Source organism: Babylonia areolata, chromosome 30, assembly GCF_041734735.1.
Source record: "Babylonia areolata isolate BAREFJ2019XMU chromosome 30, ASM4173473v1, whole genome shotgun sequence".
In the NCBI taxonomy this organism is placed as follows: Eukaryota; Metazoa; Mollusca; class Gastropoda; order Neogastropoda; family Buccinidae; genus Babylonia; species Babylonia areolata.
In genome coordinates this window covers 21,261,341-21,273,592 of record NC_134905.1, presented here as the reverse complement: position 1 = coordinate 21,273,592, position 12,252 = coordinate 21,261,341, and the positions used below count along the sequence as shown (strand labels likewise).

The 12,252-nt window shown below is 42.8% G+C and overlaps 1 protein-coding gene across 1 annotated transcript in view; it reads left to right on the top strand.

Moving 5' to 3' along the window:
- Nucleotides 1-10,617, top strand: part of LOC143275565 (uncharacterized) — a 34,079-nt gene extending 23,462 nt beyond the window's left edge. The window contains exons 13-18 of the mRNA XM_076579765.1: nt 95-170; nt 2,679-2,815; nt 4,373-4,507; nt 6,011-6,114; nt 7,533-7,652; nt 8,109-10,617. Coding sequence (XP_076435880.1) covers nt 95-170; nt 2,679-2,815; nt 4,373-4,507; nt 6,011-6,114; nt 7,533-7,652; nt 8,109-8,258 — 722 coding nt within the window. The 3' untranslated portion in view covers nt 8,259-10,617. The remainder of the gene's footprint in view (nt 1-94; nt 171-2,678; nt 2,816-4,372; nt 4,508-6,010; nt 6,115-7,532; nt 7,653-8,108) is intronic.
- The last annotated feature ends 1,635 nt before the right edge of the window (nt 10,618-12,252 follow it).

Below are 12,252 nucleotides of genomic sequence, written 5' to 3'. Positions count from 1 at the left end.
CCCAGTCCTGCGGACATGATCATGCTTGTTGCCGGTCCTGCAGACATGGCAATGCTTGTTGCTGGTCCTACAGACTTGATAATGCTTGTTGCAGGTCCCGCAGCTGGATCGTCATCAGTTCAGGCCCCGTCAGAGGCCTCTCCTCGCAAACGAGCCAGAAAACAGCTATTGTGAGTTTGAATGTATGCTGCATGTGTGTGTGTGTGTGTGTATGTGTGAGAATGTAGAGTGGAGTGATGGCCCAGAGGTAACGTGTCCGCCTAGGAAGTGAGAGAATCTGAGTGCGCTGGTTCGAATCACGGTTCAGCTGCCGATATTTTCTTCCCCTCCACTAGACCTTGAGTGGTGGTCTGGACGCTAGTCATTCGGATGAGACGATAAACCGAGGTCCCGTGTGCAGCATGCACTTAGCGCACGTAAAAGAACCCACGGCAACAAAAGGGTTGGTCCTGGCAAAATTCTGTAGAAAAATCCACATCGATAGGAAAAACAAATAAAAACTGCATGCAGGAAAAAATACAAAAAAATGGGTGGCGCTGTAGTGTAGCGACGCGCTCTCCCTGGGGAGAGCAGCCCGAATTTCACACAGAGAAATCTGTTGTGATAAAAAGAAATACAAATACAAATGTGTGTGTGTGAGTGTGTGTATGTGTGTTAGGTGCATAGCACAGTTGTTGTGAGTTTGTTGAGCATCCACTGTGTTTATCGTGTGTGTGTGAATGTATGTGCACATGTTTTATGATTATGTGATTTATATTTATATAGATATAGAAATATGTTTTTGTTTTGTTATGTTTTTTGAACGGAGATGCCAGCATGTACTGCATGTATGTAAAAAAACAGAACAGGTTATTTCTGACACTGACCAGGAGATGTAGGGTTGGGGGCTGGGCATGGAAGGAAGAGATGCTGTACAACTGGGGGGAAAAAAGATGTACTGTACACCCGACATCGTGGGAATCGTGTCATTCCTGTGTTCTTGTGTGGGTGTGGGGGGGATGGATGGGTGTGTGTGTGTGTGTGTGAACATAATTATGACTTATTTATGTATGTGCATGTGAACGGTAGAAAGACAAGGATTAAAAGAAAAGAAAAAGAAAATGATCACAACATCACAGCGAACACACACAAACATGCACTCACACAGGCACACACACACACACACACACACACAACACAAAGTTACGTTCTTACATTCTCTCTCTCCCTCTCCCTCTCTCTCTCTCTCTCTGTCCCTCTCTGTGTCCCCCCCCTCTCTCTCTCTTTCTGTCATTTGTTCTCTTTCTTCTCTCTCTCTCTCTCTCCCCCCTCTCTCTCTCTTTCCCTCTCTCTATCTTGCTGTCTCTCCCACTCTCTCCCTCTCCCCCTCTCTCGCTCTCCCTTTCTCTTTTTCCCTCTCTCTCCCTCTCTGTCTCTCTCTTGCTCTCTTTCTCTCTCTCTTTCCCTCTCTCTATCTCGCTCTCTCTCCCTCTCTCTCCTCTCCCCCTCTCTCTCTCTTTCCCTCTCTCTCGCTCTCCCTCTCTTTCTCTCTCCCTCCCCCCCCTCTCTCTCTCTCTATTTCTTCTTCCCCTTCATTCCCCCTTCCTGCCTCCCTGTGACGAAAGTTTGGAACACTGTCAAACCAAACCAGACACACACACAGAGATAAGAGGAAACCAGACCAAGCAGTGTAGGAAAATGAAGTGTCCATCCGTGTGTGTGTGTGTGTTATGTGTGTGCACATGCAGGTGCGTTGATGGGGGTAGGCGGGGTGGGGGGGGGGGGGGGGGGGTGGGCATATTTTGTGCTGTGTGTGTGTGATCGATCATATCTGCAATGTATAGTATTGCCTTGGTGTATATAAATTTATGGCTTGTTTTTTTTTTTTTTGTTTTTTTTTAATAATATTTGTTGTTGGTTTTTTTTTCTTTTGTTTTTTTTTTTCTGCTGTTATGCACTGTTTTTTGGGGGGTTCTTTTCATTTACTTTTTTCTGCTATTATGCACTGTTGTATATGTATTGTATCATATGAGGTACTTTGAGCCTATTATATGGGGATTGTGTGACATATGCTTTTATTATGATTACTGCATACTATTGTACTTCTTCTTCTGCTGCTGCTTTTCCTTCTTCTTCTTATATGGGGAGTATGTGACATGTGATAACTGCTTACTATTGTTCTGCTTCTTCTTCTTGTATGGGGAGTGTGCGACATATGATTACTGCATACTATTGTACTGCTTCTTCTTCTTCTTCTTATATGGGGAGTGTGCGACATGATTACTGCATACTATTGTACTGCTTCTTCTTCTTCTTCTTATATGGGGAGTGTGCGACATGATTACTGCATACTATTGTTCTTCTTCTTCTTCTTCTTATATGGGGAGTGTGCGACATGATTACTGCATACTATTGTTCTTCTTCTTCTTCTTCCTCTTCTTCTATGGGGAGTGTGCAACATATGATTACCGCACACTGTTGTTGTTCTTCTTCTGCTTCTTTTTCTTCTTTTCCTTTTTTTCTTCTTCTTCTTCTTCTTCTTATATGGGGAGTGTGCAACATACGATTACTGCATACTATTGTTCTTCTTCCTCTGCTTCTTCTTTTTCTTCTTCTTCTTCTTATTATCATCATCATCATTATTATCATTATTATTATTATCATCATCATCGTCTCATCAAGAAATGTTGGTGTTTCAGCGACCTTTCCCGCCGGAAGATGAACGAAGAGAACAAGGACAACACGTCGACAGAAGAGGAGGAGGACGAAATGGAAGAGATTTCCAAACCCATGGCCATTGACATCAAGAAGGAGGAGCCCTTCCAGGAGCAAGATGGTGAGAGCTGTTTCTGTTTTAAGTTTCCAGAGGAGGCCTCATTGGCGAGCGTTCAGTTAACTCTCTCCGGACGAAGGAATGCTCACACATTCCTACACAAAACGTATTCGGATTCGGACGAAGGAATGGAATAGCATTCTCCGAAAATAAAATTCCATCATGCGCTGTACACGTGATTTTGTGATTAGCCAAGCAGAGTGCGCTATTCTGGGTCACTCCACAATCGAACAGTATGATTGGTCAGCCTGGGATGTGTGGCCCGTCTCGCACACACGCTGACAAAGTCACTGACCGGTCGTCTGCTCGCATGCCAGCCTGTTAGCAAAGCCGGCTCTTCTCAGAATGTTGTGAAGCGAACAAGGCAGTGACGGCAACGTTTTAGGGTTGCCGAAGTACTTGAAATGCTACAAACTGAAGGGTCGGACATTGAAGAGGTGGATGATGACGAAGAAGAAAGCGAATTTAATGCAGAAAGCAAGCATGGGTATGGTGATTCGGGGTGAAAAATTGGCAGTATTTTCTACATATGGCAAAACTGTAAAAATAAGATGAGAAATTTGATTTTTTTTTTTTTATATGTAATAGCTCAACACGTAATAAACAAGTTCTGAAAGTTTCATTTTCTTACACAGTATTTTGTATTTTTTGTAATTTTTTTTTCCAAACCGTTACAAATGGGCCGTCTGTGGGGAAAAGCAAGGGAGAAAACTTGTCGTCCCAAGTGAGTTAAACCCGTCCACGGCTACAACTATATCTGCTCCAGTGACAAGAAATGCTTCGAGTTGTACCAGTTTTAAAGTTGATATTGAATTACACACATACTTTACCGTGACCCACTGGTGCTCTGGTACAGACTCCGGCAGGGGTCTGGATTCCTGTCCTTTCCAAACTACTGGTCCGCTATGGGGAGAAATCGAAAGAAGTTGCGGCAAATAGCCTCCCTTGTTAGTGAAAAAAAACAAAACTTTCCTGTTATTTGTTAACTTTTTGTGAGTGTTATATTTGTTTGTTTAATCATTTATTGACTCACTTGTGTAAACAAAGTGAGTCTATGTTTTAACCCGGTGTTCGGTTGTCTGTGTGTGTGTGTGTGTGTCCGTGTGTCTGTGTGTCTGTGACATTTTCTCTGCAAATACTTTGTCAGTTGACACCAAATTAGGCATAAAAATAGGAAAAATTCAGTTCTTTCCAGTCATCTTGTTTAAAACAATATTGCACCTCTGTGATGGGCACAAAAAAATTTAAAAAAAGAATCCTAATTATATGCAAACTGCATTTACTGTTATATTTATATTTTTTGTATTCTCTAAACTTGGCACTTTGACCTCTTATTCTGACACAACAACAAGGGGAGTCATTATTATCATTTTTTGTTCAAACAGGAACTTCTTTTGCTAAGCATGGAATTTTCATTTATTTTGCAAACGTTTTGGTGCAGATAGTAAAAAAGGGAGATTACTCTGTAATTAATGCTAGGGGACTTAATTTATCACAAGTGAGTCTTGAAGGCCTTGCCTCTCTTGTTTATTTCTGTATTTTGTGTGTGTGTGTGTGCAGAATTCATTGATGAGGAAGGCGTGCGCTGGACAAAGGAGAGAACCAAGCCCACCATGTCTCTGATGAGCGACAACGCCTTTGACTGGAAGCCCAGGTTCAACCACTTCCAGAGATACTCCGACGTGAAATCCAAAGGTGAGTTGTTCTTTGATGATAATGATTCTTTAATTACACATACTTAACCATGACCCAACTAGTGCAGACTCCGGCAGGGGTCTGACATTCCTGTTCTTCCAAGTTTAGTGGGCCCAAAAACTGCCCACCGGGCAGGAGACAATCACCCTAAGTCCATCTCTTCCGCTCCTCGCTAGTAGCAGAAGGCCTGGGTAATAATTGTTTTCCTCTACACTCGGGAGAAAGGCATATTGACGAGGATGGATGCGTCTCACAAAGCACAACGAACCGTTCATTACCCACAGGGGTGTACCTTTCTGCCCATTCATACCGACACGGCAGATGCCGCATTCAAGCACATTAGTTCGCCCCATCCTCTTCACACAGATTCTTTTTCGTTCGTGGGCTGCAACTCCCACGTTCACTCATATGTACACAAGTGGGCTTTTACCTGTATGACCATTTTTTTCCCTTGCCATGAAAGCGGCCATACTCTGCTTTCGGGGGTGTGCATGCTGGGTGTATTCTTGTTTCCATAACCCACCGAACGCTGACATGAATTACAGGATCTTTAACGTGCGTGTCTGATCTTCTGCATTCGGTATACACACGAAGGGGGTTCAGGCATAAGCAGGTCTGCACGTATGTTGACCTGGGAGATGGGGAAAAAATCTCCACCTTTTACCCATCAGGTGTCGTTACTGAGATTGTAATCCTGGACTCTCATATTGAAAGTCCATCGCTTAACCGCTCAGCTATTGCACCCGTTGATGTGAAGGATAATAATAGATAGCATTTATAAGGCACAAACTCCCCACGTAATGCGCTCGAAGCACCTCACATGAAACAATACATATACAATAGTGCATAATAACGTACCTCTGCACATGAAAAAACAACACCACCACATATGTATATCTGTACACCAAGACAGTACTGCAAATTGCAGGCATGAACAATCGTGCACACACACATATACACACAAAATACTCTAGACACACGCACACACATGCTCACGCACACACAAACACCCACCCACAGACACACACACACACACACACACTACATGATGATTTCAGTAGAGGGTAAAGTGGGGTGGATAGGAGGAGGAAGACCGCAGACATGAATCAGCTATGCTTCATCACACGCAAAGGCCTGTTTGAATAGATGGCTTTTCAACCTTTGTCAGGCTTCATATGGTTGTGAGAGATTTGGACGTGTAGAACCCGAGGTATGGACCTGCGTTCTTTTCGTGCACTAAATGCATGCTACCACATGGTACGTCGGCTTATAGCCTTCTCCATATGATGAGCGTCCAGACCACCGCTCAAGGTCTATTTGAAGGGGAGAAAATACTTGCATCTGCCGGTGTGATTCGAACCAGTGCGCTCAGATTCTCTCGCTTCCTAGGCGGATGCGTTACTTCTAGGCGATCACTCCACATAGGGCATGGTAGGGCAGGTGTGCTGTTTTATCCATGCATTTATTTTGTTTTTATTTTTTGAAATAATTTTTTGTTTCCAGATGACCGTAACCCTACGCTGAATGAGCTGATCAGCCAGCGAGGCATTGTGCAGAAGGCCAGTGGCTGGAGGCTCTACTACGTGTCGGCACAAGTAGAGGATGTGGTGAGGTTCCTATCTTTTTCTTCTGCATTCATGGGCTGCAACTCCCACGTTCACTCGTATGTACACGAGTGGGCTTTCACGTGTATGACCGTTTTCATTCCGCCATGTAGGCAGCCATACTCCGCTTTCGGGTGTGTGCATGCTGGGTATGTTCTTGTGTTTGCATAACCCACTGAACGCTGACATGGTTTACAGGATCTTTCATGTGTGTATTTGATCTTCTGCTTGCCTTGGAGAATGAGGAATTTTTTTCCTGCCTGCAGTTGTAATTGTTTTCCTGTTGTGTAGCCGTTGCAGATGGAGAACAAGGAATTTTTTTCCTGCCTGCAGTTGTAATTGTTTTCCTGTTGTGTAGCCGTTGCAGATGGAGAACGAGGAATTTTTTCCTGCCTGCAGTTGTAATTGTTTTCCTGTCATGTGGTCGTTGCAGATGGAAATTGAGGATTTTTTTCCTGCCTGTAATTGTAATTGTTTTTCTGTTGTGTGGCCGTTGCAGATGGAGAACAAGGGATTTTTTCCTGCCAGCAATTGTAATTGTTTTGTGTTGTGTGGCCGTTGCAGATGGAGACCAAGGAATTTTTTCCTGCCTGCAGTTGTAATTGTTTTCCTGTCATGTGGTCGTTGCAGATGGAAATTGAGGATTTTTTTCCTGCATGCAACTGTAATTGTTTTCTATCGTGTGGCCGTTGCAGATGGAGAACGAGGATTTTTTTCCTGCCTGCAGTTGTAATTGTTTTCCTGTTGTGTGGCCATTGCAGATGGAGACCAAGGAATTTGTTCCTGCCTGCAGTTGTAATTGTTTTATTGTTGTGTGGCCATTGCAGATGGAAAATGAGGACTTTTTCCCTGCATGCAACTGTAATTGTTTTCTATCGTTTGGCCGTTGCAGATGGAGAACAAGGATTTTTTTTCCTGCCTGCAATTTCATTAGTTTTCTTGTCGTGTGGCTGTTGCAGATGGAGAACAAGGACTTTTTTTCCTGCCTGCAATTTCATTAGTTTTCTTGTCGTGTGGCTGTTGCAGATGGAGAACGAGGATTTTTTGTCTGCCTGCAATTTCATTAGTTTTCTTGTCGTGTGGCTGTTGCAGATGGAGAACATTCCTTTTTTTCCTGCCTGCAGTTGTAATTGTTTTGTGTTGTGTGGCTGTTGCAGATGGAGAACGAGGATTTTTTTTCCTGCCTGCAATTTCATTAGTTTTCTTGTCGTGTGGCTGTTGCAGATGGAGAACAAGGATTTTTTTCCTGCCTGCAGCTGTAATTATTTTTTGTCGTATGGCCGTTGCAGATGGAGAACAAGGAATTTTTTCCTGCCTGCAGTTGTAATTGTTTTCCTGTTGCGTGGCCGTTGCAGATGGAGAACGAGGAATTTTTTCCTGCCTGCAATTTCATTAGTTTTCTTGTCGTGTGGCCGTTGCAGATGGAGAACGAGGAAGACTTGGAGCAGAGACTGGAGAAGCTGAAGGAACGACTGGACGTAGAGGCGTCCTCCCGGCCGTCCAACGAACAGGACTTCCACAGGCTGCTGGAGCTGGCCAGGGTACTAGGCTTTTTTCTTCTTTTGTTTTTGTGTTCTTTGTGTTGTTGTTTTTTGTTTTTGTTTTTTTGGCAAGGCAAGGGGGAGAAATTATAGTTCAGTTACGTTGCGTAACTTTGTGTGTGTGTGTGAGGGGAGGGGTGCGGGGGGGCGGGGATGGGGGGGTTGATGTATGTTACAAAGTGTCAACCTGTTGTTTAATTATTCATGGGCTTCATAGTGTTATTTTTGTTGTTGTTGTTTTTTTAACTGTGTGAAGGTAACAAATTGTTAACGTTTTATGTGTATATATATATACTTTCATATATGTATTATATCATAATACCACACCACACCACACACCACACCACACCACACCACACCACACCACACACCACACCACACCACACACCACACCACACCACACACCACACCACACCACACCACACCACATCATGTCATAATCTTTTTTTTTTCCAGGGGAACCTCCAGAGATGCAAGGTGGTCCGGCAGCAGCTACAGGAAGCCAAGGCCAACATGCTGAACCTTCTGAGGCACGAACCCAAGATCAAGGAGATCATCACCAAGAACCTGGCCAAGCGGACCATCAAGAAGAAGGAACGCAGCTAGCCTTCAGCTCGTGTGTGTGTGTGTGTCTGTGTGTTTGTTCGTTTGTTCTTGTTGGGTTTTTTTATTTTTGTTTTATTTTTTATTTTATTTTATTTTTTTTATTGATTTAACTACACATACTTTACCGTGACCCCCACTTAGTGCAGATTCCGGCAGGGGTTGAGTATGATTCCTACTTGTATTGTATATTGTATAACTACAGATTTCTCTGTGTGAAGTTCGGGCTGCTCTCCCCAGGGAGAGTGCGTCGCTACACTGAGAGCGCCACCCTTTTTCATTTGTATTTTTTCCTGCTTGCAGTTGGGGTTTTTTTTGTTTGTTTGTTATTGTTTTTTTTTCCAGTCGAAGTGGATTTTTCTGCAGAATTTTGCCAGGGACAGCCCTTTTGTTGCCGTGGGTTCTTTTACGTACGCTAAATGCATGCTGTACACAGGACCTCGGTTTATCGTCTCATCCGAATGACTAGCATCCAGACCACCACTCAAAGTCTAGTGGAGGGGGAGAAAATACTGGCAACTGTGCCGTGATTCGAACCGGAGCACTCAGAATCTCTCGCTTCCTAGGCGGAAGCGTTACCTCTAGGCCATCACTCCCCTTCCGGGAGAGGTTATTGGCCATAGCTACTTTCGTTTTCTTCGCAAAGGTGGGTAGCAGTTTGCTCAGGACAGGAATCAGACCCAGACTCCTGTCAGAGTCTGCACTAGTGGGTCAAGATAAGTGTGTTAGATAAACGTTAATTTAGGAAGAAAGATTTATTTTGTTTGTTTTTTATATATATATGTATATATATATGTCTGATGATTGTAATTATAAAATATAGTCTTTGGGGTTTCAAAGACCGTATGCTTTTTGTCATTCATTGTCGTCAACTCTGTGACGATTGTAATTATGAATATACTGTGTTGGGGTTTCAAAGACTGTTTACTTCTTTCATTGTCGTTGTCGTCTTCTTCTATGATGATTGTAATTATGAAAATACAGTGTCGGATTTGTGAAATGGTGTCTTCTCATCTCCTTCTTCTTTTCTTCCTGTATGATGCTTTTAAGGCCAGACACGGTAGTACAAAAACGTATGAAATAAACTTGAAGTTTATGGCTTTCTGTGACATAATATGCAAGATATTGGACTAAGCATGTCTAAAAAGGTCTTTTTGTGCAATTTGTCGTGACGGTTTCCATGGAAACGAATCCAAAATGGCCGACAAACAAAAAAAATTAAAAGCTTAGAATTTCGGTACCTTTATAGATATGTTATTTCTGTTTGTTTTATTTGATTTATTTGTATTTGTTCTTTATTATAGTGCAGTGGTATTTTGGAATTTGAGTAAATACATTTATTATTATTTTTTTGTTGAAATGTGTATAAATTCCTTGACATAATTTTTTTCAAATAAGTGTATATTCATTCTTTTACTAGTACTATACAGACCACTGCACTATAATAAAGATGAATACATAAAGAAAGAAAGTACTAAGTTTGAACATGCTATCTTTTAAAGTTTTTGAGCATTAGCATTTTGAAAAATGGTATTACGAGGACAAAACACAAAACTGAGAAAACAGGAAAAGAAAGAGATGTGCTTGTACTCACAAGAAATCACACATGTTGATGCTGTTTGAAGCTTTGTTCAAGTGAATATAGTACCCAGGTGAAACGGACTATAAAGATTAGAAAATTACAAAAAATCATGATTTTGGTCAAAATTTCACAGGTACAGGTACAGAATTTGGGACTTTTTTTTTTTTTTTTTTTTTTTTAGCCTTTTTGGCTTTTCAACACCCCTTCTTAATATAGAAATAGTTTAGGGTTGCGTACATGCGTATGAAATTTTTTAAATGTTCATTCATCAAAATCGAATGGTTTTATTAATGATTTAGAGTCATTGTCTAGAAGATTCTTGAACTGGTCAATAGTTTTAGCTGTTTTTGTTGAATTATTCAGTGCATTCCATCCGTTAACTGCTCTACCGTGTCTGGCCTTAATTATAATTGGGTTTCAAAGACTGTGTTTCTTCTCATCTGCTTCTTCCTCTGTGATGATTGTAAAATTTTATGAAAATACAGTCTTGGATTTCTGAGACGGACTGCTTCTTCTCGTCTTGATCTTCTTCTTTCATGATTTTAATTATGAAAAAAAAAAAGTGGGGGGTTTCAAAGTACTGTGTTTCGTCTCATCTTCAAGACTGTGTGTATCTTCTTGTCGTCGTCTTCTTCTTCTTCTTCTTCTTCTGCAACTCTGAAGAGTCGTGCGGCGTTGCACAAAGGAACTGTTGTTCTTCACCAGAAAGTTTTCAGGTCTGTTGGCTGTGTGTGTTTGTGTGTGTGTGTGTGTGTGTGAAAAGCCAGGTAAAGACAGCGTACAGAAAAAAAAAGAAAAAAAAAGAAGAAAAAAATAAATTAAAAAAAAAAAAAAAGACAGTGTACAGAGAACTTTGAAAGGTGGCTGCTGTCAGTGTGTTATATGGGTATGTGTGGTGTTTTTTTTTGTGTGGGGTGGTGGTGTGGGATTGGAAGGGATGGGTGAAGGTGTGGGTTTTTTTTTTTTTTTTTTTTTTTTTGATAAATAAAAATCTTGTCCTGCAAATGTTGTCATAGGCGGTGATGATGCGTGGTGATGTGGTTTGTGCGAGTGCGTCGTTCGGCTCAACAAACTCCCATCTTCAGCACTGGAGGTTTCTGTTGAGGTTGCCTGTCCCTTAGCTCAGGGCCCCAAGACCTGTCCTGTGAACACATAGGGAGATTTCTTTTTTTTTTCTTCTTCTTCTTCTTTTTTTTTTTCTCTGAAAATCCTACCCCAACCACATCTTTCCAGTCCTGTCCCCCTCCTGAAGGGGCTCAGACACCGTGTGGCCGACGGACACCAACCCTACTTCTTCTTCTTCTTCTGCGTTCGATGTTTTGGCTGCGTCAGACGGTCACCCCCGTCGCCACGATGTAGCCCACGGTCTTCTCCAGGTCGTGGCGGTCTCCCCAAAGCTGCGCCTGTAGCTCCGTGCCCCCTGGCCAGGTTTGACGCCGTAGAGCTTCATGGGTTGGGCAGTGTTGGAGGATGTGTTCAGGGGTCTGGGGTCCAGTGCCACATGGACACTCATCAGTGTGGGCGATCTTCATACGGTACCAACCCTACTGCCACACCCCAAGCTTATTGGCTCCAGAGAGGGCAAGGAAAGGACCCCATCATTCATCAGACAAGCTGGATTGACTCTGTGAAGAGGCGAACAAGAAGACAGAAGAAGTAGAAGCCTTACAAACGAAAAAAGAGACTGAGCGAATCTCAAGTTGTGTTGAACATGTGTGGACGGACAAATAAGGGGAGGAGACGGTTAATTAAACAAAAGCGTGTCGCTGTGTTGATGACACGTCAGCAAAGAGAGCGAATGTGTTTCAGGATTTCTCCACAACAGCCTGTGTAACCCGGGTATATCATCTTTGCGTGTTCATCAAGTTGTTTCATTCTTCATTTACAAAGACTGTGCACACTGGTGAGAGAAGTTAACGCTGATGCCGCTTTCTGCAGGGGGTGTGAAAGCCTTCACTCACGCCAGTTCGTTTCGTTGCGTAGTGTAGCAACATTCTAGTTCGACACGCTACCCTGTCGGGAGTTCTGCCCTGTGAGAACTGCATCTCAGAACTTGATTTGTGTGTGTGTGTGTGTGTGTGGCGGGTCTTGTTAAAGAGAGAATTTTTTCTTTCGTGTAGCATTTCGGTTTCCAGACACAGTTGCTGGAAGCACTCATGTTTCTGTGGAACAGTGCAACTGGTTGTGTTTGACCGGTTTTGATGTGACCTGTTGAGGTGTTTGACCAGTTGAGGTATGACCGGTCTTGGTGTGACCGGCTGTAGTGTAACTGGTAGTAGTGTGGCTGGTCATGGTGAGACCAGTTGAGACCAGTTGTGGTGTGACCGTTTAAGGTATGAGCATTGTGTGACCGGTTGTGTTTGACCAGTCGAGACCGGTTGTATGACCAGTTGTGGTGTGTCTGGTAACTACTTG